This window comes from Gymnogyps californianus, chromosome 8 (assembly GCF_018139145.2).
Source record: "Gymnogyps californianus isolate 813 chromosome 8, ASM1813914v2, whole genome shotgun sequence".
Lineage (NCBI taxonomy): Eukaryota > Metazoa > Chordata > Aves > Accipitriformes > Cathartidae > Gymnogyps > Gymnogyps californianus.
The window spans coordinates 29,810,972-29,834,890 of NC_059478.1; the positions used below are offsets into that span (position 1 = coordinate 29,810,972).

At 38.3% G+C, this 23,919-nt stretch overlaps 1 protein-coding gene across 1 annotated transcript; it reads left to right on the forward strand.

Moving 5' to 3' along the window:
* The first annotated feature begins 1,900 nt into the window (after positions 1-1,900).
* LOC127019281 (protein zyg-11 homolog B) lies at positions 1,901-23,334 on the forward strand. Its single transcript, XM_050901266.1, has 14 exons — positions 1,901-1,952; positions 7,971-8,136; positions 10,592-11,346; positions 13,978-14,118; positions 15,326-15,502; positions 15,673-15,737; positions 16,374-16,473; positions 16,554-16,604; positions 17,257-17,418; positions 17,526-17,573; positions 18,205-18,402; positions 18,495-18,547; positions 19,181-19,278; positions 21,703-23,334. Exons 1-14 carry the CDS (start codon positions 1,950-1,952, stop codon positions 21,891-21,893), a joined length of 2,208 nt encoding a protein of 735 aa, XP_050757223.1. The 5' UTR covers positions 1,901-1,949; the 3' UTR covers positions 21,894-23,334.
* Positions 23,335-23,919: the final 585 nt, after the last annotated feature.

Genomic DNA, 23,919 nt, shown 5'->3' on the forward strand with positions numbered 1-23,919 from the left:
CAACTTCTGTTAAAGTATTTCCTTAAAACTTTTCAGACTTTTCAGTATTTGGGTTGGAGTTAACACACGTTGTCCGCATGAAGCTAAAATCTTGTTTTTAAAATGTATCGACCAAAACCACTGACAAGTCTGTGAGAAGGCAAGTAAGAAGACAGACATAGTTTGGCCGCTGCTGACTGCTATCTGTGAATTTTTGGGTCAAGTCCTCTGCTCTGGAGAAGGCCTTTGGAAGACGAACTGCTTTTGTACGGGCAATACTGTTTCTCCGAAAATCCACCTTCGAAAAATTTCAGTTTCCACAGGTTCAGTAGAAACTCTTTGAGTTTGCTGGTTTAAATCCTTGAAGAGTCTGTTCTTGCTGGGATTTTGTCTTTGCAGTTTCCGACGCCGATGTTGAGTCAGTGCCAACTCAACCATACGGCCTCTCCATACTAGGAGCGAAGTGGTGCAGCGAGGCTTGCCTTGCTGCTGCGGCTCTCGAGTACAGTGAGGCAGGCCAAGAACGGGCACCGAGAGCAGGGGATCAGTCTGTGGCTTGCAAGTTTTCACCGTCTGAGCCCAGACAGGAGAAAGGAAGATAGTTCCTATCATAAATCCGGATGGTATGAGAAAAAGAAGGCAAAGACAAGGCATCTGGTGATACTCAGGTTGGAGTGAAGAAGTGCATTTGTTAATAGGTATGGAAAGAACAGCCTGGCAGCTCCAAAAGACATTAGGAGGGGGAAGAAACATGTAATGGACTAAGAATAACAGTACTAGTCCCTCCCTAATCTAAGATAATTTCTCTGTCCATAATTACAGAAATTATTTCTTCTAAGCAGATTAGATTTTTAAGTGGTTAAATTCAGAACACAAGGACTTTTGATTCTGTTCTTGTCAGATCCTGAACACATAATTTATTTTCTCCACATCAACATCCTAATCTAAAGAATTGGGACTATAACTGACCTTTGTTATGTAGTCCCTAGACAGGCAAAATTGTGTTTGATAATATTTGTAGAATATTTTGTCATCTTGCAATGATGGAAACATAAATGCTTTTAGCAATTGTTCCTTATTTATGTGTTTTGCTAGTTTGCAAACAACTATTGTTCAAAGCCGCTGTATGTAGAATCAGCAATTCTTTAAAAGGTTTAACAGTAAACGCTCCATAATATTTTCATTTTACTTGGACAGGGTAATTGTATCACTCTTTACTTTGTATCCTGAAACAAAAAATAACTGCATTCTCTTTACCAACAATACATTACAGTATGTATTTGTTGGGAGACGTGTTTTCATCACTACTACTGTATCTGAAACCCAATATTATTTTGTATAAAAGCTTATGGCAAAAATCCTCTCCAACTTCGAAGCAAGGGACAAAACCTATTGTACTGGAGCAGATTATTATTCATATTACCACAATAAACTACTTTGGGCAGGAAACATTTAAATTACAGAGGTTGATCTGCGAGCAACAAGCATAAAGTTGACGTTGAATTCCTGGTTGTGAGAGGTTACCCAAAGACAAGGAACTGCTATACGACTCTTCAGTCCTCAGCAGCCTCTGCTTGGACAGACTCACCGGCGCTTCGCTGTTGCTTCATCCTTGCTCCACAATGGAAGCGACTAAGCGTCAGGGAAGGTCTCACACACACCGTAACACGCGAGGCCAATGCGCTTTGCTGACCAACAGACCCTTCTCCTGACACTTCACGATTTTCATCCTTAAACCTGGATTTTAAGGTTCCCACTCACCCGGAGGGCAGGCAGTGTGCCTGGCGCGGCCCCTTTAAGGGAGGCGGGCTCGGCGCCGCTTCCCGGCCGGCTGAGGCAGATTCACTTCCAGGTCGGGGGGGGTGGGGGGGTAAAAAACGGGGGGAAGGGGGAAAAAAAAAAAAAAAAAAAAGGAGCCAAGCTCCGGGACCCGGCTCGCTGGGCGCTCGCCTCCGGCACCCAGCGCCGCCATGGTGAGTGAGCGTCGCGGGCAGCGCCAGGCCGAGGAGCCGCTGAGGGGATGGGTGGGGGTCGCCGTCGCACCGGTGGGGACGGGCAGGCTGCCCCCCGCCCCAGGGTGACAGAGCCCGGCGGAGGGGAGCTGAGGTGAACCGCCGCTGCCGCCGCGGGGGAAGGGGCCGTTATGGCGGCGCCGCGAGCCCCGCTCTGTCAGGCGGGTGGGGGGCTGCCGCGCGCCCGGGCAGGTGAGGCCGTCGGCCGGAGCGGGCGCGAGGCGGGCCCTGGGCGCGTGCCTCCCCCCCCCGCCTCCGCCGCTGCCGCTGAGGGACAGAGCCGGGAGCGACCCGGCCGGGGCCGCGGCGGCTTCTTCCCCTCAGACACACACACGTACCCCCGGGCCGGGCCGGCAGCCCTCGCTCCCCTCGCTGTTGTATAACCGCTGCGGCTGCCGCCCTACCGATTATATAAAAGGGCGATCGAGACCCGACAGAGGAGAGGTTCAAGCCCGGCGCGGTGCGAAGGGGCAGCGGCAGCCCTGCCCGGTGCGCCCCCCGGCATCACCACAGCGCCGCGAGGGTGATGGCCGGCCCGGCCTCGCTGCCCCTGACCAGCTCCTCTCATAGCACCTTGTGGGGCCGAGGACCAGCGGCTGCGGCAGGCTTCCCGCCACACAGGAGCGGGGGGCAGCCCGGCGGGCAGAGCTCCTTAGCCGGCCGGCATGAAGGGCAGGGCAGGATAGGGCAGCCGTCCCTGCCTCCTCCAGCTTATGCCTCCCCCCCAGTCTGGGTGCAGTCCAACCCTCAAACAGCACTTTTCCCACTGGGGCTTGCTTTGTCCAAGGGCTGTCTGGAAAAAGCCATGCCACCAAAAGCACGGGTTTTGTGGTACGTACGGTACGTGGGCCTTGCTGATCTGTGTAATGTGTAGTAGCGTGCTCTTACAGCACGGAGCTGGCCAAAACCGGCGCTGGAGAAATAGCCTTTCTCTGTTAAAGACAGGCCTCAGAGCAGAACATATGGGTGCTGTTTTGATAGCTCCTCTGAGAGATGAGTGTGCATATTTGCTTTGAAAAGACTAACACGAACTTCCTGGGTTATCTAGTCTCATCTATTGTTATTAAAAGCCTAATTTCATTTAATCCACTAATAAAGTTTTTTATCTTTACTTTAAAAGTAGGTACCTTTTGTGCCTGCTGTTCTATTCAGTGGGCTAGGGTAGAACTTCATTGTTTGATGTTTTGGAGCTATGTAGTGACATATTTATGGCAAAAATTCTGATTCATGGCATTTCTATGCACCTTTGTTGCTGTGCTGGCACTGTGCTTCACCTTAATAGCTTTTTTCCTTCTATAGTTTTTATTCACTGTCCTGTATTTATAGGCGGCATTCATATCTCTCACCTTTTGATCTGCTAGGCTAAGAAAAGCTGGTTTTATTTCCGACTTCCAACATGCTTTTTTCCCCAGAGCATTCTAGTAGCTGTTATGTTCAAACTGAAATGGTGCAGGTATCTCTTAACATAAATAGCCCCATGAGGTCTCCAAGTGTCTTGAAAATGACATAATACTTCCTTAGTTTTGCTTGGTGCTTCTCCTGATACCTCCTTTGGCTGCCTCACATTGTTTTCTTGTGGTTAAGCAAACCATTCAGGTTCTTCTCTCCAGTCATTTCTAATTGATGAACTCATATCTGAAGTTCTTGATATTAATCTTGAAATACATGGCCTTACTATGTAGTTTTAATGTGGCACTATTTAATTTTAGACCTCTCACGATCTCTGCCAACTTTGTATCACTAGCAACTTTAATCAGTATGTTCCCGCTTGTGTGCCTGAATAGTTAATGTTAAATTTGAGTTTTGAGCATAATCCTTCCTTGACTCTGGTTAATAAATTGCCTACATCTGTTTCATTCCATTTAATTTAAGTAGGATAATCATAAAGCTTTCTTCGTAACATAAATCATGGAACTGTTTATTTTTCACTGCCTTTATTAGCGCTCAGAAGAATTTTGATGACCATTACTTGAGTTGCTATTGGTTGATTGTTTTAAGAATGTTCATTTTAAGAAAGGAAAGTTTTGGGTCTGTGGGGAGGTGGAAAACAGTTAGAAACATGGCACGTCCAACACCAAAGACTAAGGCTCTAAATTACCTCAGTTTCCTGCTAACTTTTTGAGAGAAATAACTGCCACAATTTGAAAAGTCCCTTATCCTGTACCCAGTCTCCTTCTTTGAGACTTCAGAGAGAAAAAAGCAGATGGGCCTGGCATACAGAGACCTTACACATTTGGGTTTTGTCATACTGAGTCTGCAATCGGGTATAAAAATTGGGGAGTACATCATAGAAGTGGTTCTGTTCGAGCTGAAATTGGTATTTGTCTTCCAATGTTTTATACTGGTTTATTGCTGGGGGGGGGGGGGAGGGAACCCCCAAAAACTACCTCTGGAAAAAAAGGTTTGATTTTTAATGAGTCTGAGACACAAAGCCAGAAGGAACTGAATCTTTCAGGCTGGAGTTGGTAGGATCACAATACCTATAGTGAAAAAGGCCCACACAGCAGTGGAATTTACTTTTTCTGCAAAGTTACATTGCAATTACTGATGGAAAACATCAGTTAAACCTGTCTCTTTTTTATCGTTGTATAAGCAGGCGGTTGCATGGTCATGCTTCCCCAAAGGAACAGGATTTTGTTTTGATACTCACAGTCTGCCAGTTAATCTAGGCATAATGTTGGGCTTAAGATTCTCTTAATTTATTCCAGGTACTTTAATATGTCCCCTTAAGCTCTTTTTTCTTTTTAACTGCATTTTGAAATATAGGTTAAATATATTCTAGCAATATTTAGAGTCGATTCAAGGAGTTTTTAAAAGAAAACATGGAGGATAGTGTTCTTTGTGAGAACCTTTCCAACTGCACTAGTGTGTGAGCTATAAGCTGAACTGGGTAACATCATGTTGAAGTAGGTATTGCATTTCAGTCCACTGGTGTATTGGATTACTGTTAGATGCCAGTAGCCATGCAGTTTACTCCCTCCCTCACCCCTCTGGACACTTTGTTTGTTTGCCTTGGTTATATTAAGCACTTACAAAGTTATCTTTTTAAAAGAATTAACTTAAATAAGCCTTTAAAAGCCCACCTAATGCAATTATTCTACTTTTTGTACTATTTCATAAGCTAGTTGGTTTTAGATGTGTCACATTACTCTTATAATATGTGTTTTAGCTAATGAAAATGCCCAGACTTGCACCATGTAATGCATAATTCTGTGTTTTGGGGAATTTATTTTCTGGCCACTGAATTAATTTGATAGAATGAAAGAAACTGTGAGGTTATATGGAAGTATCAGATAATTAAGATGGCTATGAAAAAGTCAAATATACATAACAAAAGTTCTACTCAAATATTGCTGGATAGTCTTTATTAAATAAATAAAAAAAAATCCTGCACTATGGCTGACACATTTACAGCATCTCATTACAGTATTAGAACCAGAAAGTGAAGTGAGCTGAAAACAAATGCCAGGTTTGTTTTCAGGTTGACATTCAAAAGCATAGCTAGAGAAAGGAACCACTTAAATCCTAACCCTCTAAGAGCTTAAATACAACTGAATACTTTTACTGTGAGGTCTTTAACTGGGCAATATTCTCTTTAAGCGAAGAGAAGTTGAGAAAAGGAATGTCACTAGCTCACATAAAAGGTTTACAGACTGTATTCAAGCTGTTCAATTTCAGTAGCACACAGTCTAGGAAATGTTTTTATGATGCTTGTCAAGGGACTTTATTAGATACAGCTAAAAATGTTTTGCCTATCTGCGCAGGTTACCTCAGGAGCCTTCGTTAGGTGTGTTTCTTCAGCCTTTTGGCAACAAGTTGAAGAAACATTACAAGTGTCTCCTACAACTGGTATCAGTGGAGTTAATAAAAATGATACTGTGTTGTTTGCAAGTGTAATTGATCCCTGCTTGTGGATTTTGTTCCTTTATTGTATGGAGATGTCCTGTATGGACTTCTAAAGTGATTATATGAAAATTAAAACAGTATCTCCAATGTACAGATTGGCCAGTTAGAGGTATTGGTTGAAAAAATAATTTTCTGAGTCATATGCTAGTGACCTATCTGCAAGGCTAAAAATTCTCATTGGAGTTTGCTCACCTATTATATAAAAGTGTTTTAGCTTTTCTAGCAGAAATTATGGAACAGTGCCAGAAGGAATGAAGAGAGCTAGTATTGTGGTTTTGTCATATTTAAGCATCAAATTAGAAGCACAAGATCTATTGGGAGATGAGGATGTCTTTGCTTCAGTGGGAATAATTTTCATATGCCTTTGAGTACGGATTCGGCTTTTTGTTTGAATCGGCAGCTGTCATGTAAGTCCTGGGTGTGTGTATTAATTTCAGGTTAAAAAGAAAATTTTCCCCTTTCCTTTAAAAAATGTACTATTTTAAAATAATTAGTTGTTTTTTCTCTTTAGAAGTACTTCAGGCTTAGTTGCACATTATAAAGAAACAAAAGACGTTCACAGTTCCAAATTCTGTCTTTCCTTTTCATATCAACTTAAGATTTGAGGCAGCCAAAATTGCTGTTTTCTGGTAACGTGAGCAAGTCGCATCACAAAGTAACTCCTGTTTCTTCAACAATAAAATGTAATAATGAAGCTTTAAAAAAAAAAATAAAAATCAAGCACTTAGCAAAATTGAGTCAAAGGAATTGGAAGTTGCATGTCAAAAGCTGCAGAAAGAGCTTGTATTTGAATAATTTGGAGTTTCTAGTTCCCGAACCTGTACTTAAGTCTTCAGGAGCTATTAAACTGCAGTCTCTCATTGTTGTCAATACACGATTCATTAAAGATAAGCTCCATTCCATCTTTGCCCTAACGTGGTACCTCCCAGTCTTCAAATATATGCACCTTATCTTAGAAGACTTATTTCTGTCATTTTCTTTGTATTTCTTCTATACAACCTTTTATATATTTCTGTACTTTTGTGATGAGCGTATTAGGCGAATGAAGCAACAGAAGAGAAGTTAAATGAGCTAGGAAAGAAAGGTGAAATTATCCAGAACTTTCAGTATAAAAGGCAAGCTACAATTTTTCCTACAGATGAGATCTGGCAACAGTCGGTGCTGTTATTTTCAAAATTGTCTGGGGGAGTATGTACCAGTCACTCGGCCTTCTTTTGTGTAGTGCTGGGGATGATTCACAGTGCTGCGAGTCATTCTTTATGTTGATTAATCTGTGTGACTGAAAACAGTAGGCTATTATTAGACATGGAATAAAAAAACCTTTGAGATTTTCATATATCAATGTACAATCTCAAACTCTGAAGGAAAAGTTCAAGTTTATATTCTGCCTTGTCCTTTGTACCCAGGGTTCTACTATAGACGATTTCCAGGTGCTTAGTGAAAAATGGAGGAAATTGGTATCTATAATCAGAAGGAATACTGTAATAGTTTTTACTTTATTGCTGCACAAAATTTGTAATTAAAATAGTTCTTTTTGAGTTTCCTTTTTTGATCTGAAGCTTTAGCTGCCCTTTTCAGTATCAAAAATTGCTCCTAACAATATATAAAATTTATCTGCATTTCTAATATAGGTCGGTAGTGGACTTCTAGTATGGGTTGACTTAAATGAAAGATTAAAAGAAATAGTTTCAATTAAGAAGTAAAATTTGATTTAAAATCTTCTTTCAGTTTGTCTTGATTGATTAATTCCCAACAGACTTCATAAAATCAAATGATCTTCTCAGCAATTACTTTTCTTCCTCTGTGAACACAAGCAGGGCTCAAGCACAATAGACCAGACTGGATGTGGTTCTGGGGTGACTGGGGGAGGAGGCTGCCCAGCAGTTTGGCCAGTTTTTTATTGTGTGACCTGACTTCGCGTGGCTCTAAGGGAGATGTCTCCTTTTGTAGTATTTGCCTGTTCCAATAAGAATCAGACTAAAAAAAAATAATGATTTGCCTAAAAACAACATTATACAGTAATGGAATATTTGACTAAATCTCCTTTGTTTCATTGTGTTTTGCGTATGACAGGAGGAAGCTTCTCCTTATTCTTTACTTGATATCTGCTTGAATTTCCTGACTGCCAACCTAGAGAAGTTTTGCACAGAAAGGCAAGATGGAACGCTATGCTTGCAGGAGCCAGGAATGTTTCCTCAAGAAGTGGCCGATCGATTGCTGCAGACGATGGCATTTCATGGTAAAAACAATTATTTGTGGGTCATCAGTGAAAATATTTTACTGGAATGTGACACTGCAGTTCTGGTGTATTTTCTATTAGAATCTGCTGTTGCAGCTGTCAAAACTGTATTCCTTAATCTCTTAATAGAGAATTTATGTTATTTTCGCTTTTCCACAGCTTCAGCTGAATGTTACATTGCCATATAGAAAGTCCTTTGTCTTGGGTTTATGATTTTAATTTAATGTTCCTTTACGTGAACATTCTTTAATAGATCTTCTTTCAATCACTAAAAAAAAAAAAAATCTATTTGATTCTACTACTTCTAGCAGCACTCAAATATTTCAGTATCTCTCACAGAGCAATTAATTGAATTTTCTTTACTGTGTGTCCTTGTGATTAAATTAGGAAATCTTGTGATTTTCATTAAAATAGTTTCTCATCTCTCTTAGCACTTTTGTTGAAGTGGAATTATTTACTCAAAAGCAGTCAGTTTCAAGAGTAATATAAACATCTGTGAAAACCACATTGTGGTGTTCTTACATTTTACGTACTGGCCTATCATGTTCTCTGTCGGCACATTTTTGAGGAGAGGGCTCCCCTCTCGTTTGCTTGCTTTAAGCATGACAAAGGAAAATGTGTCAATAAAAGCTTCTTAGCATGAAGAGAGTGAATGTATAGATCCTAGAGAAGAGGCAGGAGACCCATTCCTGGAGATCCTGGAGACTTATTAGGAGATGAGACATGACATTAGAAAAATTACTGTAAACAGACCAAGTCCCCTATCCTATGGGTGCAGATTTGATTGAGTCTTAATGTGCAAATATGGGTGTTCTAGTTTTCTCAAGTTGTTCTCGTCAGATATAACAGAAGGAATGGTCCTAAAAAAAGGCAACCCCCCAAAAAAACTTTTTGTCTTGAACACACATTACTTTCTGATAAGTAATTATTTAGAGTAGTCCCAAGAAATCAGATTCAAGGAAACTGAATCACCGGAAACTTATTACCAGTGCTAGTAGTGATGAAGGCGGTTCCAGACACCGAAACATCACCAACACTGTGTCAGAGTGCATGATGAAAAAAAGTGCATGCCAGATAAACAGTGTGTGGCTAAGGTAGGCCAGTGAGAGAGCCTAACTCGATCCTTAAATGAAAAGATAAGCAAAAATTAAGAAGTAATTTAGCAATACTTTAACCAAATTATAATTATTTGTCACATTTAATTTTTCTGCTGGGTGCAAATCGTTTCACCCCATATTTTTGCTTTCTCTGCAAAAGAAGAGTGCCCTGACTACTTGGTCAGAAACATCTAAACCATTTGCTCTTTAGAAAGGTCTTCAAATCTTAATATTAATGTGACTTTGTCACAGAGGCAATTACTAGCTCATGACTTAAATCCAAACTGTAGTGGCAATGATGTTTTTATTCAACTATATTGCATTTTCAGCTTCTTTTCTATGTTCAGTATGCTTGAAGATAAAAACCAGGAGTGTTGACATTTATAACCCTCTAGAGTGAAACTAGAAGGACATGTTCTCCCTACTCCTTTTGCATGCATGCTTGTGGAACCATACCCTTCTCATATGGCTTTCTGTAAAGCAGTAATCCTTCTGTTGATGAGATACAAATAAGAAATTTTGGCGTTTTCAATGCATTTTGGATAATCCTGTGCACGGAACTAAATGTAGTATTTCAGTTAAGATGTTGCCAGTATGCTGCAAGAAAAGACTACTTATGCAGTCTTCTTGCTACAGAGCAAAAAGATAATAATCTCAAACAAGATTGTGGCGTTTCCTTTTTTCATTGCTGTCTTTCTCTCCTTCCCACCCTTTCCCTGTCCTCTTCTTTCTCCTCTTTGAATCACTTCTTAGGTTTCTTTCTCACATTCAGCTTGTTTCTGAGCAACACTCCTACCTTCTTCATGAGGGATATATAGAAGAACTTAATTAGCTCTGTTTAGTTTATGGATCCTACTTACTAATTCAATCAAACGCTAAGTTATTCAATTAAGTTAAAGCAAGATGAGAACTGGTCATTGATTGCTGGTACTATCTTGAGGTTAACGGAACTGTGACCAGGGAAGAATAACTTTCAGAAATTTTGAAATTCTGTTTTTAGCACATTTCTAACCAGTTGAGTGAGAAAATCCAGAAAATGCAGGCAGCAGTCTGAGTGTTTATGAATCATCCACATTTTATATGTTGCATGTTCCATGTTCTGAACCAAACAGGTAATGTGTATATACTACATCTTAATTTATCTGTCCTATTATTAAATCTGGAATTTTCTGAAAGTGAGATCATAATCTTCAAAGTGGAATCTCAAATATAAAATTTTGGGATCAGTGGCATAATGATCCAAGACAAACTACTTTGCCATTAATTTTCTTTGTTAACACTTTGTAGCCTTTGGGTTCTTAAAATAAAAGTGATGTTCTGTAACACTGGAGCCAAACACTAATGCTGTTTTCCAACAGGGCTTCTGAATGATGGAACTGTGGGCATCTTCCGAGGCAACCAGATGCGTTTGAAACGAGCTTGTATCCGGAAAGCGAAAATCTCTGCTGTGGCTTTCCGGAAAGCATTCTGCCATCACAAGCTGGTAGAACTGGATGCTACTGGGGTGAATGCAGATATAACAATCACAGACATTATAAGTGGACTTGGCAGCAATAAATGGATCCAACAAAATCTGCAATGCCTTGTGCTGAACTCACTAACTCTTTCTTTGGAAGACCCATACGAAAGGTGCTTCAGTCAGTTGTCTGGGCTTCGTGCATTGAGTATTACCAATGTTCTGTTCTACAATGAGGACTTGGCAGATGTTGCTTCACTTCCTAGATTAGAAAGTCTGGATATATCGAACACCTCTGTCACTGACATAACAGCACTCCTCACCTGCAAAGACCGACTCAAGTCTTTGACCATGCACCACCTGAAATGCTTGAAAATGACCACAACCCAGATTCTGGATGTTATAAGAGAACTAAAATACCTGAATCACCTGGATATTTCAGATGACAAACAGTTCACATCAGACATAGCACTTCGTTTACTGGAACAGAAAGATATCTTGCCTAACCTTGTGTCTTTGGACATTTCTGGAAGAAAACATGTTACAGATAAAGCTGTAGAAGCGTTTATTCAGCAACGGCCCACAATGCAGTTTGTAGGACTGCTAGCTACTGATGCCGGCTACTCTGAATTCCTAACAGGAGAAGGAAACCTAAAGGTTAAGTGGGGAGTTAATTTTACTGAAAAATTACAATGTGAAGGAAAAATAGAACTAATCATTGGTAACAGATGTATGTGGGTGTTTCAGAAGGAGGCTGTAGGTTCATTTTTTTTAACTGTTAATTGTAATTACTGACTTTATGTCAAATTCCTACTTAATTTTGGCACAGAAACTGCTAAATTTACATAATACTATTGTAAGAAGCATCTATTTTCTATGCCTTTTCAGTGAGCCTTAGATCCTGATTTAACATACCAGATCTAAGAGAGCTGAACTTTGTCTAGTCTGAAGTCATTTACTGGAATAATATTCTCTGGATTCCAGCACAGTATCTAGCATAAGGCAGCAATATGTAAGAGGTGAAAGTACAATTTGCATAAGCTTTGAGCATGATTAACACAGCAGATACAATAAAACTTAGTAACTGAGCTGCTGTTGTACTCCATCACCACTTCTATTACAATATTTCTACCCACCTTGAAAGGTCTTTTGGTGATGAACGTGTAAGAAGCAATTACTTAGGATGAAAAACTTCCTCTTCTTGAACAAATCCTAAATTATGTAGCCCCTTAGGATGAGTTGATGTTTGCTGAAGTGCATTTATTGCTCTTTTAGTGCCAGGCAACAAGACGTTGTTCCCTGTTCTGTAGAATATGCATGCACTTACTGGAGAATGAGCCTATCCTGTCCCTGCTATGAAGGGGTCAGAATTAAAGAAGAAAAAGAGATGTTTTAGACATGGCAGTGTCAGTGGTATATCATCTTTGACTCCAAGTTTTGTTTTCTACTGTGCCATGAGGATGATGGAAACTGCAGAGGGAATGAGGAAGAGTTTGCATAATGTGTCCGTAGTTTAGTCTGTCTCCTGTGCAAGTTGAGTTTTGCACTTCAGTTTTAAAATTCAGAATGCTGTTGTTATAGGCAAGTGAGGTAACACAGCTACACAATTTTATATTTCCCCCCCCGGAACTTTTGACAGTTGTTAATGGCCGAGTCTCTAGAGTACTTAGTTGTCACAGCTGATAACGACGCGTATGAATGTTGAAATGCCTTGTTGGAGAAAGCAAGTTCCCATTTGGTGTGATGATGTATGGCATCAGGAAATTATACCTCATGTTTGGTATAAAATAATCCAATATAATCCTTGCTATTTAGTATACATGCTTCATACAAGTGACTGTGTTATGAAAAGGCAGGAAGGAAGAAGGTTCTAGTAATGTGAAAATCATGATGGACTTGTAGCAGTGTAGTTAGCAAAAAGCAATTTGCATTTCTTTCCTTTTTTTTTTTTAAGGCATACTTGTCAAGAAGAGATTGTAGGTAGTGATTGGGTTTTTCCCCCCCCTTTTTTTTTGTGACCTGAAATTCATTAGTGACTATACTGAAATATTCAGCTGCTTAGTCTAGATACTGCTAAAGAATAAACAGGACACAGCACTCATGGAGACAGCAGAAGTAAAATATTACTGTCTTTCCAGCAGTCCTGTGAAATTTGATTACATAAAATTCTGGAAAGATGGAACACTAGGCAGACATTATAGTTGAGAACTTGAAGCCAAGTGGAAATTCTTCATATAGTGTATAATTGGCTGCAAAACATGTCAGTAAATATGATTACCCTGTTCTAATCAGCAGAGAAGATAAAACAAAATCCAAAATGGTATCAGTTCTCTCAAGGCTGTAATATATTCCTGATCTAGCAAGTCTCAAAAAATTTGGCTCTATACAATACAAGAGGCACAGAATGTGACACTTCAATCTATGAACATTTGCTTTCCCTTATGTGACGCATTAAGTAGAACAAGTTCTGCATGCTTCCCTAAGAATTTTAAAAAACGATTGCAGCAATGATTCATGAAATAGTAGGACTGAAGAACAAACCATCTACAGTTATACGACTTACAGTAATAAAGTAGATAAAATATAGTTAAATGGAAAGTATAGCAGATTGCGAAGTGGAAAAATTTGCAGGTAGTTGCTGATTTAATATTCTGAACTTAAGCTCATATTAGTCAACAGCTCATAGCTTATAATGCAGTCTTCGCCTAAGAGCTCATTGTTTAGTTTTCACATGTATTTAAAGTCTGGTTTTAAGAATTACTTCTTTTGCAGAGAGCTTGAGTTAGTTCTTTAATATGGTGCTGGAAAGCTATTGCTACAGGTACAGCTTATAGGAAACTTGATGTAGACAAAGAATGGAAATCTTTTTTTATTGCCAGAGCTAGAACCCAGAGCCAAAAAATTACAGCCAAAATGCCATCTTCATCAGTTTATCTGCTGCATTTGACAGAGCATTCAGTTACAAACAGTGCTTTTAGGCATTTGGTTCATCATAAGCAGCTTTTGTTAGTATGAAGTGCTACTTTACTTAGTGGTTTCATACAGTTCTGCTTACAGACATGACTGAAGCATAATTTTGGCTTATAATGTGGATTCTTCTTTATGAAGAATGTTTGAAGATTGTGTAGTTCTGGATTAATGTGGCCAGATAAAGTAATTATTTGCTTACTGAAGGATTTGGCTAAAAATATCACCACCTTTGAAACTGCAGCTTTGCACATTTTAAGAACAAAATTTTTAAAGTAAAATGATGACATCTTGAACTAAAGATTATTTCTTTGTTCATAGGTGTCAGGAGAAGCAAATGAAACTCAGATTTCTGAAGCACTGAAGCGTTACAGTGAACGGGCCTTCTTTGTGAGAGAAGCACTCTTTCATTTATTCAGCCTGACACATGTAATGGAAAAAACAAAGCCTGAAATTTTAAAGGTAAAATAGTATAGTTTTGATGATGATGATTGTCATGCATTGTTCCTTAAACTGAGCCCATCCCCAAAACCCTGGTATAAATTATTTTATAAGCTTTTACAGTTTTTGGTTGTGATTTTTAAGATTAAAATTGTAATGTTGGATAAAAATTAACAACTATTTAAACAATAGTGATGTAGAAGATGCCCTGTAGCGTTTTATGTTAGGTAAAATTGATCTGGACTAATGTATAGTATCTAAATTTAGTAGCATCTAAATTAATTATTTTCATGTAATTTTGAATAAAATACGAAGGTTTCTTCAGCCGCTGAATTCTGTCATTAGAACATACTGTACTGGGTCAAATCAAAGGTCTGTCTAGTCTTATTCCCAGATACAACAGTGCCTTCTGCTGATGCTTTCAAAACAGTAATAATAAGGAAGGCATTCAGTGATATTTCTCTCCACTGTCACCTTCCAGTAGGATAGCAAGTGAATAAATATTGTTAGTGTTCTATATTGGGTTCTAAAATCCTAGAAACTTCGTTAGAAATCCATTCTAAGCATTGGCTTTCCATGTCTAGAACATGGAGGGTTTAATTTTTACTGTGATCATAAAAAGAGGCATCAGTAGGACAGATGATTTTTGTTTTTCCTATCCTCTCTGACATTGAACAAGTGACCTTGATTTTGTTGGTTTCAATATCAAAAAGACTTTGGCAATCAATAATCAACATACATAGCTGAAAACATAATTCAGGAAGAAACTGCGAAAAATATGTCCTGACCTAGAAGTTTAAGATGTGATCTGAAATGGCTAGTCACCAGACAACAAGCCACTACATCATTACCATTACACTGCAGAAACTCTGTCCTACCTCATTCATCTTTGAAAGGGTTTGGTGATTTTTATCCCAGCGTGTAAAGCAAACCCTGGATCTTTCTAGGAATCTTTTGCATTCCATGCAGCCTCTCCTTTGAGAGGCTGCTGCAACCAGTGCAAAAAGACTTGGAGAAATAGAAGTTGTCAGCTTTGAATCACTGAGCAGAAGGAAATGTTCCTCCTGAGAATTAAAATCACACCAGATGGATTTTTCACTTAAGTAAAAGGGAGGCAGAAGTTGGGTGCTGTGAGTCGTTGTTGTGGCCTCAAGTAACAGTGGATTGCTCTTGGGGTGTGTGCGCAAATGTGTAGGTAACTAACATGAGCAAAACTCTTGCGTTTCAGCTTGTGGTTATTGGAATGAGAAATCACCCCCTGAACTTGCCTGTGCAGTTAGCAGCAAGCGCGTGTGTCTTTAACCTAACCAAGCAAGATTTAGCAGCAGGCATGCCTGTGCGACTTCTGGCTGATGTCACTCACTTGCTCCTGAAGGCCATGGAACACTTCCCAAATCATCAACAGGTAAAAGATGAAATTTCTTTATTTTCTGTATGATTCCCTGTCTTGTGGATCTTACAAAATGTTTCTCCATGTCTCATGACCTCATGGAAATATGTTTAATGATTCATAGCAAGAAAGTATTCTGAAATATGTATGTGTCTGATGAAGTAATTCTTTTTAATTTCTCATAGTTGCAAAAGAATTGCCTTCTTTCACTATGCAGTGACAGAATCCTTCAGGATGTTCCATTTAACAGGCAAGTTTTATATGTCAGTTAAAATGAGTTGTAGCATTGCAGGATATTTTTCTTTGTTGTCTGTTCCTCCAGAAGGTTTGTTTCTAGTCTCAGTTTTGCTCAGTTTAAATCATTCCAGTGTGCTGAATTTGTCTGGTCTATATTATTTTGGGACTGTAATTCACAACTGAATATAGGTCTGAAAAAAATGCTTTGGTATACAAGTATTTTTTATTTCACCTGGATGGGTCTATCACTAACTGCGTGTAACAGAAGTCTGGATTTCTCTGGGGAACTACGGGATTGCTTTTTGCAGAGATTTTTCTACTTCAATGTTTTGCCCAAATGCTTTGAAGTGTGTTGGTCTGATGTTTCAGAAGATTGTGCCAAATCTTTCTTCCTTCTTTGGAAGCAATTCCTGTGCGCTTTGATATATAATTAGAAGTAAGAGACCCTAAGCAAACAACTCAAAGCTGACTGAGGCTCATGCAATACCTGTAATTTCACTGTGTATTTCTACCTTTTTTGGTACAAGACATACTTCTTCCAGTTTCTTTTGTCTTGCATGCATTTCTATCTGATGTGTTATCTGTGTACATCTTTCTTTTACTAAGACTTATGAGACTTCTGAAAATTAAATTTATTTTTAACTTCCAGGTTTGAAGCAGCCAAACTTGTTATGCAGTGGCTGTGTAATCATGAAGATCAAAACATGCAAAGGATGGCTGTAGCCATAATTTCCATTCTTGCTGCAAAGGTATGAAATTTAAGCTTTGAGATGATAGGATAATATTCTAAAGTCTAAAAAATTGTTGATATGGTTTTGTTTGTTTACAGCTTTCAACAGAGCAAACAGCTCAACTTGGCGCAGAACTCTTCATTGTTAGGGTAAGTCAGGTACTTCCCTGACAGTCAAAAATACAGTCTTCTCCAACTATTCATGCTAACAGTATTCCTACAGATACAAAATAAACATAAGGAGATAGAATTCTAAGAACACATTAACCTGTATTCATTTGAAAGTTCTTTAGAAGAGAAAAGCCTAGAGAATTTGTTAGAGATAGTATCAGAGGCAGTGGCAATGAGACATACTAGCATAGATGAAAAGAAGCTGAAGTGGAAAAACTTGACACAATTAATACAAAGCAAAATAGCAAGGCATCTCTTGATTTGAAATCCATTGTATAAGACGAAAGATGCTCAAAAAGAGAGTATTTGAAGTAAATTGTTAGTGCTGTCAATGTTCATGTGGGGTCCAGAGTTCTGCGGATGGCTTTGTGCCATACATAATAGTACTGCACATGTAATTACGGTGAAAACAAAGGAATTCCTCTAGCAAGCAACCATGTTCAAAGGGGAGGTAAAAAGTTTAATAGCTGTTTTATTTTGTATAGTTTGACCCTAAACATGTAGATCTTTACTCTGCATATAAATGATAGCCATGCATTACCCCAGTTGGTGCAGAAAGAAGCAGAGGAGCTAATACATTTTTTGATATGCAATCATAACTGGGATTTTTGGATTTTTTTTTTTTTTCCAGCAACTTCTACAAATAGTTAAACAGAAAACAAATCAGAACCTTGTAGATACTACCCTCAAGTTCACATTGAGTGCGCTTTGGAACCTCACTGATGAATCTCCAACGACATGTCGGCACTTCATTGAAAATCAAGGGCTAGAACTTTTCATGAGAGTCTTAGAGGTGAGGAGTACGGTTTTGGTGGTGGATTATCAACGTAGGTTTATAATTAACTTTGTTTCAATAATAAGCATAAATGGTTACCTATAGTTTGTTTCTTTTTTCCACAGTCTTTTCCATCTGAATCATCCATCCAACAGAAAGTTCTGGGACTTCTGGTGAGATGAAAAAGAAAAAAAAAAGCCTCAAATATATACTTTTAAAAATTGATTTTTTATTTTTTTTTTTTTTTACCCCATGTTAATCTGAAAACTTGCCTAATATTTTTACGTTCTTCTTTAATCTTTATAGTGTGTGTTATTCACAATTGACCTTTTTTTGGACTGTTTTACCAGTTCTCCAAAAGCACTAGTTACACTGAAATTGATGGTTACAGTAAACAAAAAGAGCTTTTAAGAAAGGACAGTGAGTGAGGCTTCAGATGAGTCCAAATGCAAAAAGTAGGTTGAAAATCAATAGAATTCAGAATTGTGCATTGCTGAAGTTTACTGAAATTGTGTTTGAGAATGTTAAAACTAGCCTTTAGTGTAATCTGCATGCTAATGGCCTAAAATTACTTATGAGAAAACCTCTTTGTTTTGAGGCAAATTCCTGCATTAGACTGGAAGAGTTTTCAAAAGCAATAGTAGTATTTTGGCATCTGGTGGTCACCTGGATGTATGAAGATCTTATCCTGGTGTTTATATGTGTTTGTTTACACAATGTAGTTCAAGTTTATATATTTATCTCCCTCATATCGTATTCTTTCTGTTGATCTCTTCTGTTTTCTTTTTTTTCTCCCCCCTCCAGAATAACATAGCCGAAGTTAAAGAACTCCATTCTGAATTAATGTGGAAGGACTTTATAGACCACATCAGTAAATTATTGCACAGTGTGGAGGTGGAAGTTAGCTACTTTGCAGCAGGGATTATTGCTCATTTGATATCTCGAGGAGAGCAGGCCTGGACGTTAAGTCGCAGCCAGAGGACATCTCTCCTTGAACAGCTGGTACAGAAATGATGGTGAATTTTATCATACTCTTTTATATTTTTTCAATGTTTGTATTTAACAATGAGTGTTCTTGGTTCTGTATTTTGCAGCATTCTGCCATTTTGAATTGGCCAACCCCAGAATGTGAGATGGTGGCTTACAGGTAACTATTGTCTTGATTTAGAGTTTGGAAAATAAACTGAACTAGATTTAAAACTTGTTCCCAAAGCAGAGTGAGCTGCTAGCCAGACATAGTTTTTTCCAGTGGAAAAACACCTATTGGCTTAAAATATACGGTGTGTTAACTTTCCCTTTGTGACCAAAGAAGATTAGGGACTCCTGTAAAAGAAAAATGTAATGTTGTTTTGCTGCTTTTCTAACAAAGGTATTCAGCTGCATGCCTAAAAGACTTAGATGCAAAGATAAACCAGTAAGGTTATTGGCTAGCACTAGGTTAGCACTGTCTGTCCTAGATAAAGAAGCTTGAGGCCAAGAAGTACAATTAGATAATTACTGTCCATCTAATCCTTATAATTTCCACTGGTTTTCCTCCTGTTTTTAAGGAGCAAGAGGCATCCAAATGCTATGGTAAAAGCATACCACATATCCACTATATATCATTTTTGCTAGTAAATGGCTTAAACATTAAAAGGCTCGCCTGCTGCATCTAAAACTCTAGTTTATCAAGTGTCTCTCCTAGGTAAACCTGTAGCTGAATGAGTGGACAACATGTGACCTCTGAAGTAATAATATCCAGTAATAAAGCAAGTTGCTGTTCTTCTCCTTTTTTTTATAGGTCTTTCAATCCATTTTTTCCGCTGCTTGGCTGTTTCATGACACCTGGTGTCCAGTTATGGGCAGTGTGGGCCATGCAGCACGTCTGCAGCAAAAATCGTATGTATTAAGATAATATTACCCTTAAAATTCTTATTTCTTAGCATATTATTCACTAGCATGAAGTGGAAAAAAAAAAAGAATTCCTAGCGTATTCACTCCTAATCCTCTGGGGAGACTACGTTTAGGCTTTGACTAACCAGGGCAGGAAAACAGAGCAATAAAAGTTCTTTATATCCTCTTTATTTACTGGAGTTTTACTGTTAAATGCACAGTATTAATTCCAAAATGTGGACATGTGTTAAGATTAACTACATTTTTGGCTTGCACAAGTGTTTTTATTCAGAAATCTAAATAATAACGGGCAACAAATTTCTTTTAAATTTAGAACAATGATTGTAGCAGGTAGCTATCTCTTACTATCGGATCAGAAGTTTTAGGTAATTCTTGTCTCTAATCGCTTTTTGCAATAACTTGCTGTGACATGAAGGTCAGTTTCTTAATCTGTCTTTCCCATCTGCAAAATGAGAATGCCAATGTCTTGTTTGTGAAATGATTTGAGAGCATGTGATGAAATGTACAAGTATTGGGAAAGGAAATAAATCCCCTGAGCATACCTAAATGTAAGACTGGACAAACCTTCCTGGCTTTTAATGCCCCTTTTTTTTTTTTTGACATAAATTTTTGACGTGAATGTGTGTATTGTCATTAACTTCTACCAGATGTAAAGCAGGTTTCCTCTAAAGTATTAAAAGTATTTTCTGTGCCAGTTTTTTTTTAATTTTCTTGACAGCAGTATATCTATGCTTGTTTATCCCTGTCTCATAAATCAGTTTCTGCAGTGAAAAGACATCTATTCAGGACCAAACAATAACATGGCATAATATATAATTGCACATAAAGTACTGTTTTCCTGCTCTTTATAGAGCTTGTAAATGTAATGAGACACTGTTCCCAGGGTATACTGTCCAGAGATCTGTGAGGACTTTTGTCATGTTGAAGTAGGACTGTTCTGACAAAGTTGTTTTACTGGTCAGACTCTGGATAACAGTTTTTGATTAAGACCCTGTAATTTCTCTTTGTGCCTCAGCCCTGTTAACTTAGTGTGAGCCTATTTGTTCTATTTATTTTTGGTGTTTGTTTTGTGCTGCCCTAACCTCTGAGCTTTCAACATGCCACAGAGGTTTGTACTGACAGTGAGTAACTGCTCTGTAGAATGGAGAGGCTGGAAATACTTGGATGGTATACTCCTGATTTGAGATCAAGACAGTATTCCTGAAGTTTAGTTCTGGTGGTAGTTGGTGCCAGAAGCTTCTGGACAAAGTTGCAGAGAAACCAAATGTTTGGTAGCAAATGTAATAACCTACTCTGAGGGCAAATGTGTTTAATTCTGAAATATGAAGGTTTATTTAGGGGGGGGAAATCTTAAGCTTTTGGTGCTTGGCAACAAGAAGGCTTTTTGTCCTTGAGAGGAGATAAATTTTATTTTGACCTCCTCTTTTAGATGAGGGTGAAAAGTAGTCTGGAATTAATGGGATTGATTTTTCTTGGGGTTTTTTTTTCCTCCTTTTGCTGTTTCTCTATATCATATCCACCTCAATGAGCTAACTTAATAAAATATTAGTAGCACTGCACTAAATGTGATCCCCAGTGAAATGCTTAATGTCAGCATTTAAACAACGCTGGTGTTGCTTCACTGAGATGAATGGTGAAATTGGGCACATCTGAGGTAATGCTTTGTGGATTGCATTACAGTCATCCTGACCTTTTTATAACAACTTCTGAAGCTTGCATGTTATGTTAAACATACGGCTCTTATAGCTGGTCCCTGCACGTAATAACACTGGAGCTTATGTAGGTGTGCTTTCAACTTTTTAAAATCAATAGTGAAAGTGGAAAGAAAAGTATAATTTTATCCCTGAAAATGCATTCATAGCAACTTATAACTAAAGGCCACCTTCAATAGTATTTGGCAAACTGTTTTCGAAGAAACTAGTTCTTATTCATTCTACGAGCCTGTACAAATGATGTGGTATATCTGATACCATTTTTTGGTAACTGTTCTGTACTGAGGTTTTTGGTAAAGGTGATATTTTTACCTGGATACTCACAGACACTATAGTACTTCTGATTCCCATTTCTTAAAATTTATATATGTGCACTTAAAATGCCTGTAGAGGAGGCGGGGGACAGAGAGAATACTATGCATATTACAACGCACTTTCCAGTCAGCCAAGACAGACATGGAAACAGAACTTACTACAATTGGAGTCCTGTTCAAACAACTTTGTTGTTCTGTTGTCACTTGTTAAAGTAGAAATGCACTAAAGTACTACTAAAGTCTACTAAAGTAGACACTTTAGGGAGTGTCCTAAATGCTGCCTGGTCTAGGAGACAAAAGTGGATTTGAATCAGTGTTTACAGTATCTGCTACATTTATCCTAGATAATTTTTTTTCATTCCCTTTTTTTAATCTTGTTACAGCTGCCAGATACTGCAGCATGTTAATTGAAGAAGGTGGTTTACAGCACTTATACAACATCAAGGAAAACGTCCAGACTGATCCACATGTCCAAAGGATTGCTATTGCCATCCTAGATAGTTTGGAAAAACACATTATGCGTCATGGGAGACCACCGCCATGTAGAAAACAGCAACAAAATAAACCAAACTGAAAGCTGCAGGTATAGGAGTATAAAGAATTGTCTCTGTAATAATCCTTTCTGATGTGTGTGTAGTTGGAGTAACTTGCAATATAGTGGTCACCATTAAAGTCATTTGCCGATAATTGTGGTACCCAGCACCATGTACGGTAACCTTTGGTGAATGTCAACTTTAATGGCAACCGCATATGCAACTTGTAAAGGGTCACTGCTTGAGCTGGTCATACCTGTAGGATTACTGCTGGCTACAAAGAGATGGGACTTGTACAGATCAATATGCACATCGGAAAAAGAGACTTCTAGGAATATCTTGTTTTGTGACTTCTGGGAGAGAAAATTATTTCATCCCTATGATTGCTGTTCATAACACTGTTTACCAGTTTGGTGTTTGAATAGAACTGTGTGTGGTTGTGAGATTCAACACTTTTACCAATTAAAACAAAAGTACATGCATGCAGGTTACAATGAGACTTGTAACTAAGGCGACCAAAATGTCCATTGTCTCATAACCCTTCTAAACACAAATGGGGTCTTCAATTTCCTTTTTGTTTTGCCTGCAAGCTGTGTTCTTTTGTTTTCCTTACTGCTAGAACAATGCCTTTTTGCAGTTCAGCTCTCCTGAGTCCTCCCTACTCTTAGTAAGGTGGGGATCAGCATTGCATCAGGGAAAGGGGAAACCTGCTAAAGTAAAGCAATAGAAACAGGATTAAAATGAGATGCAATACTAAAAGGATGAACTAAGCTTGAGATTTTAAACTTGATAACAAGAAGGAGTTTTTGTTGTTGTTTGACTACTTTTGGTTGTGTGTGATATCTTTCATTTTTAGAATACTGATAGGGAAAGGAGAAGGCTCGTTAGAGCAAAATACTGACTTGTCTTCATCGTGAAGGGGATTGCATGTCTTGATAGGAGGCCCAGGATATTTGGTCACCTTATTTATAAGAGACTAATGATTGGTCTGTTTTTTTCTGTAAATATTCTGTCAGTATTGTGCAGTGAATTATATTTCCAAGTCATCACAGTGCAGAATATCACCCAATGTTCTATGTAAGCCCTGTGTCAATTGCATTGTTTTGTGAAGTGTGAAATTTTACATAAAGATGCTAATTGTAACAACTTATTTCTTTCTTGGTTACCTATGGGTTTCAAATGATGTGTTGAATGAAACATATTGCACAGCATACAGATGCCTGGAAGCAAACTGCATGTCCATTCAAATTCAGTTTAATTTCAGGTATTGTTTTTGTTTATCTGGTTAGTCTCCATATTTCCATGGCAACTGATTGATATTCAGAGACTCCTCTGTAAATATATTGGTAATTGCGTTTAAAAGAAAACTTATGTTTGGTAGCTTACTAGCAGGGATGGCTTCTTCATGATGACCATATTTTACTATTTTTAACTCTTTCCCTGTCCCAACTCCCATCCTTCAAATAAAAACATCACCTCTGATCTTCAGTAACCTAGTTATTGTGTACTTCAGCAACTTCAAAAGGTACTGATCCAGTAATTTAATCAATGTTGTGTAATTGCTTTTTGTACAAAGGTATAATTTGGCTAGCATCATTTTCATGTGTGTATCTGGTTATATACAGTTTTCTTGATTCGGAAAGAAATCAAATTGGTTGTAACTTTGAATTATGAAGGTGGTTTAAAAAATGAAAAATGGCCTGCAAGCCTTTACCTACCACCTTTCTGAGATGTCTGCTATGGGACTTCTACGAAATTTCCATTACATGAAATGGAACACAAAACTTGTCAAAATTGGTGTTAATAGAATGAATATAAATGCATTGCTACAAGATTTTAAAATAAAGACGACAACTCTCCTTACAGTACTGGTTTTTCCTAATAACAGGAGAACTTCCTGAAGCATCTTAACTAAAACTGTGGGGAAAAAAAATGTACTACATGCAGCACAAAATGAATGTGATACTCGCATCAGTCCAGATGGTAAAGATGTCACTTCATGAAGTTCTGCAACCAGCAAGCACAGAGACTGTAAATGATTTTCCATACCCTTCTTGTTTTGTTCCC

Coding starts and splice junctions, on each gene's coding strand:
- LOC127019281 (XM_050901266.1), top strand. Junction 14,119..15,325: donor CAAAGCCTGAAATTTTAAAG/GTAAAATAGTAT, acceptor CTTGCGTTTCAG/CTTGTGGTTATTGGAATGAG. Junction 18,403..18,494: donor CATCTCTCCTTGAACAGCTG/GTACAGAAATGA, acceptor TGTATTTTGCAG/CATTCTGCCATTTTGAATTG.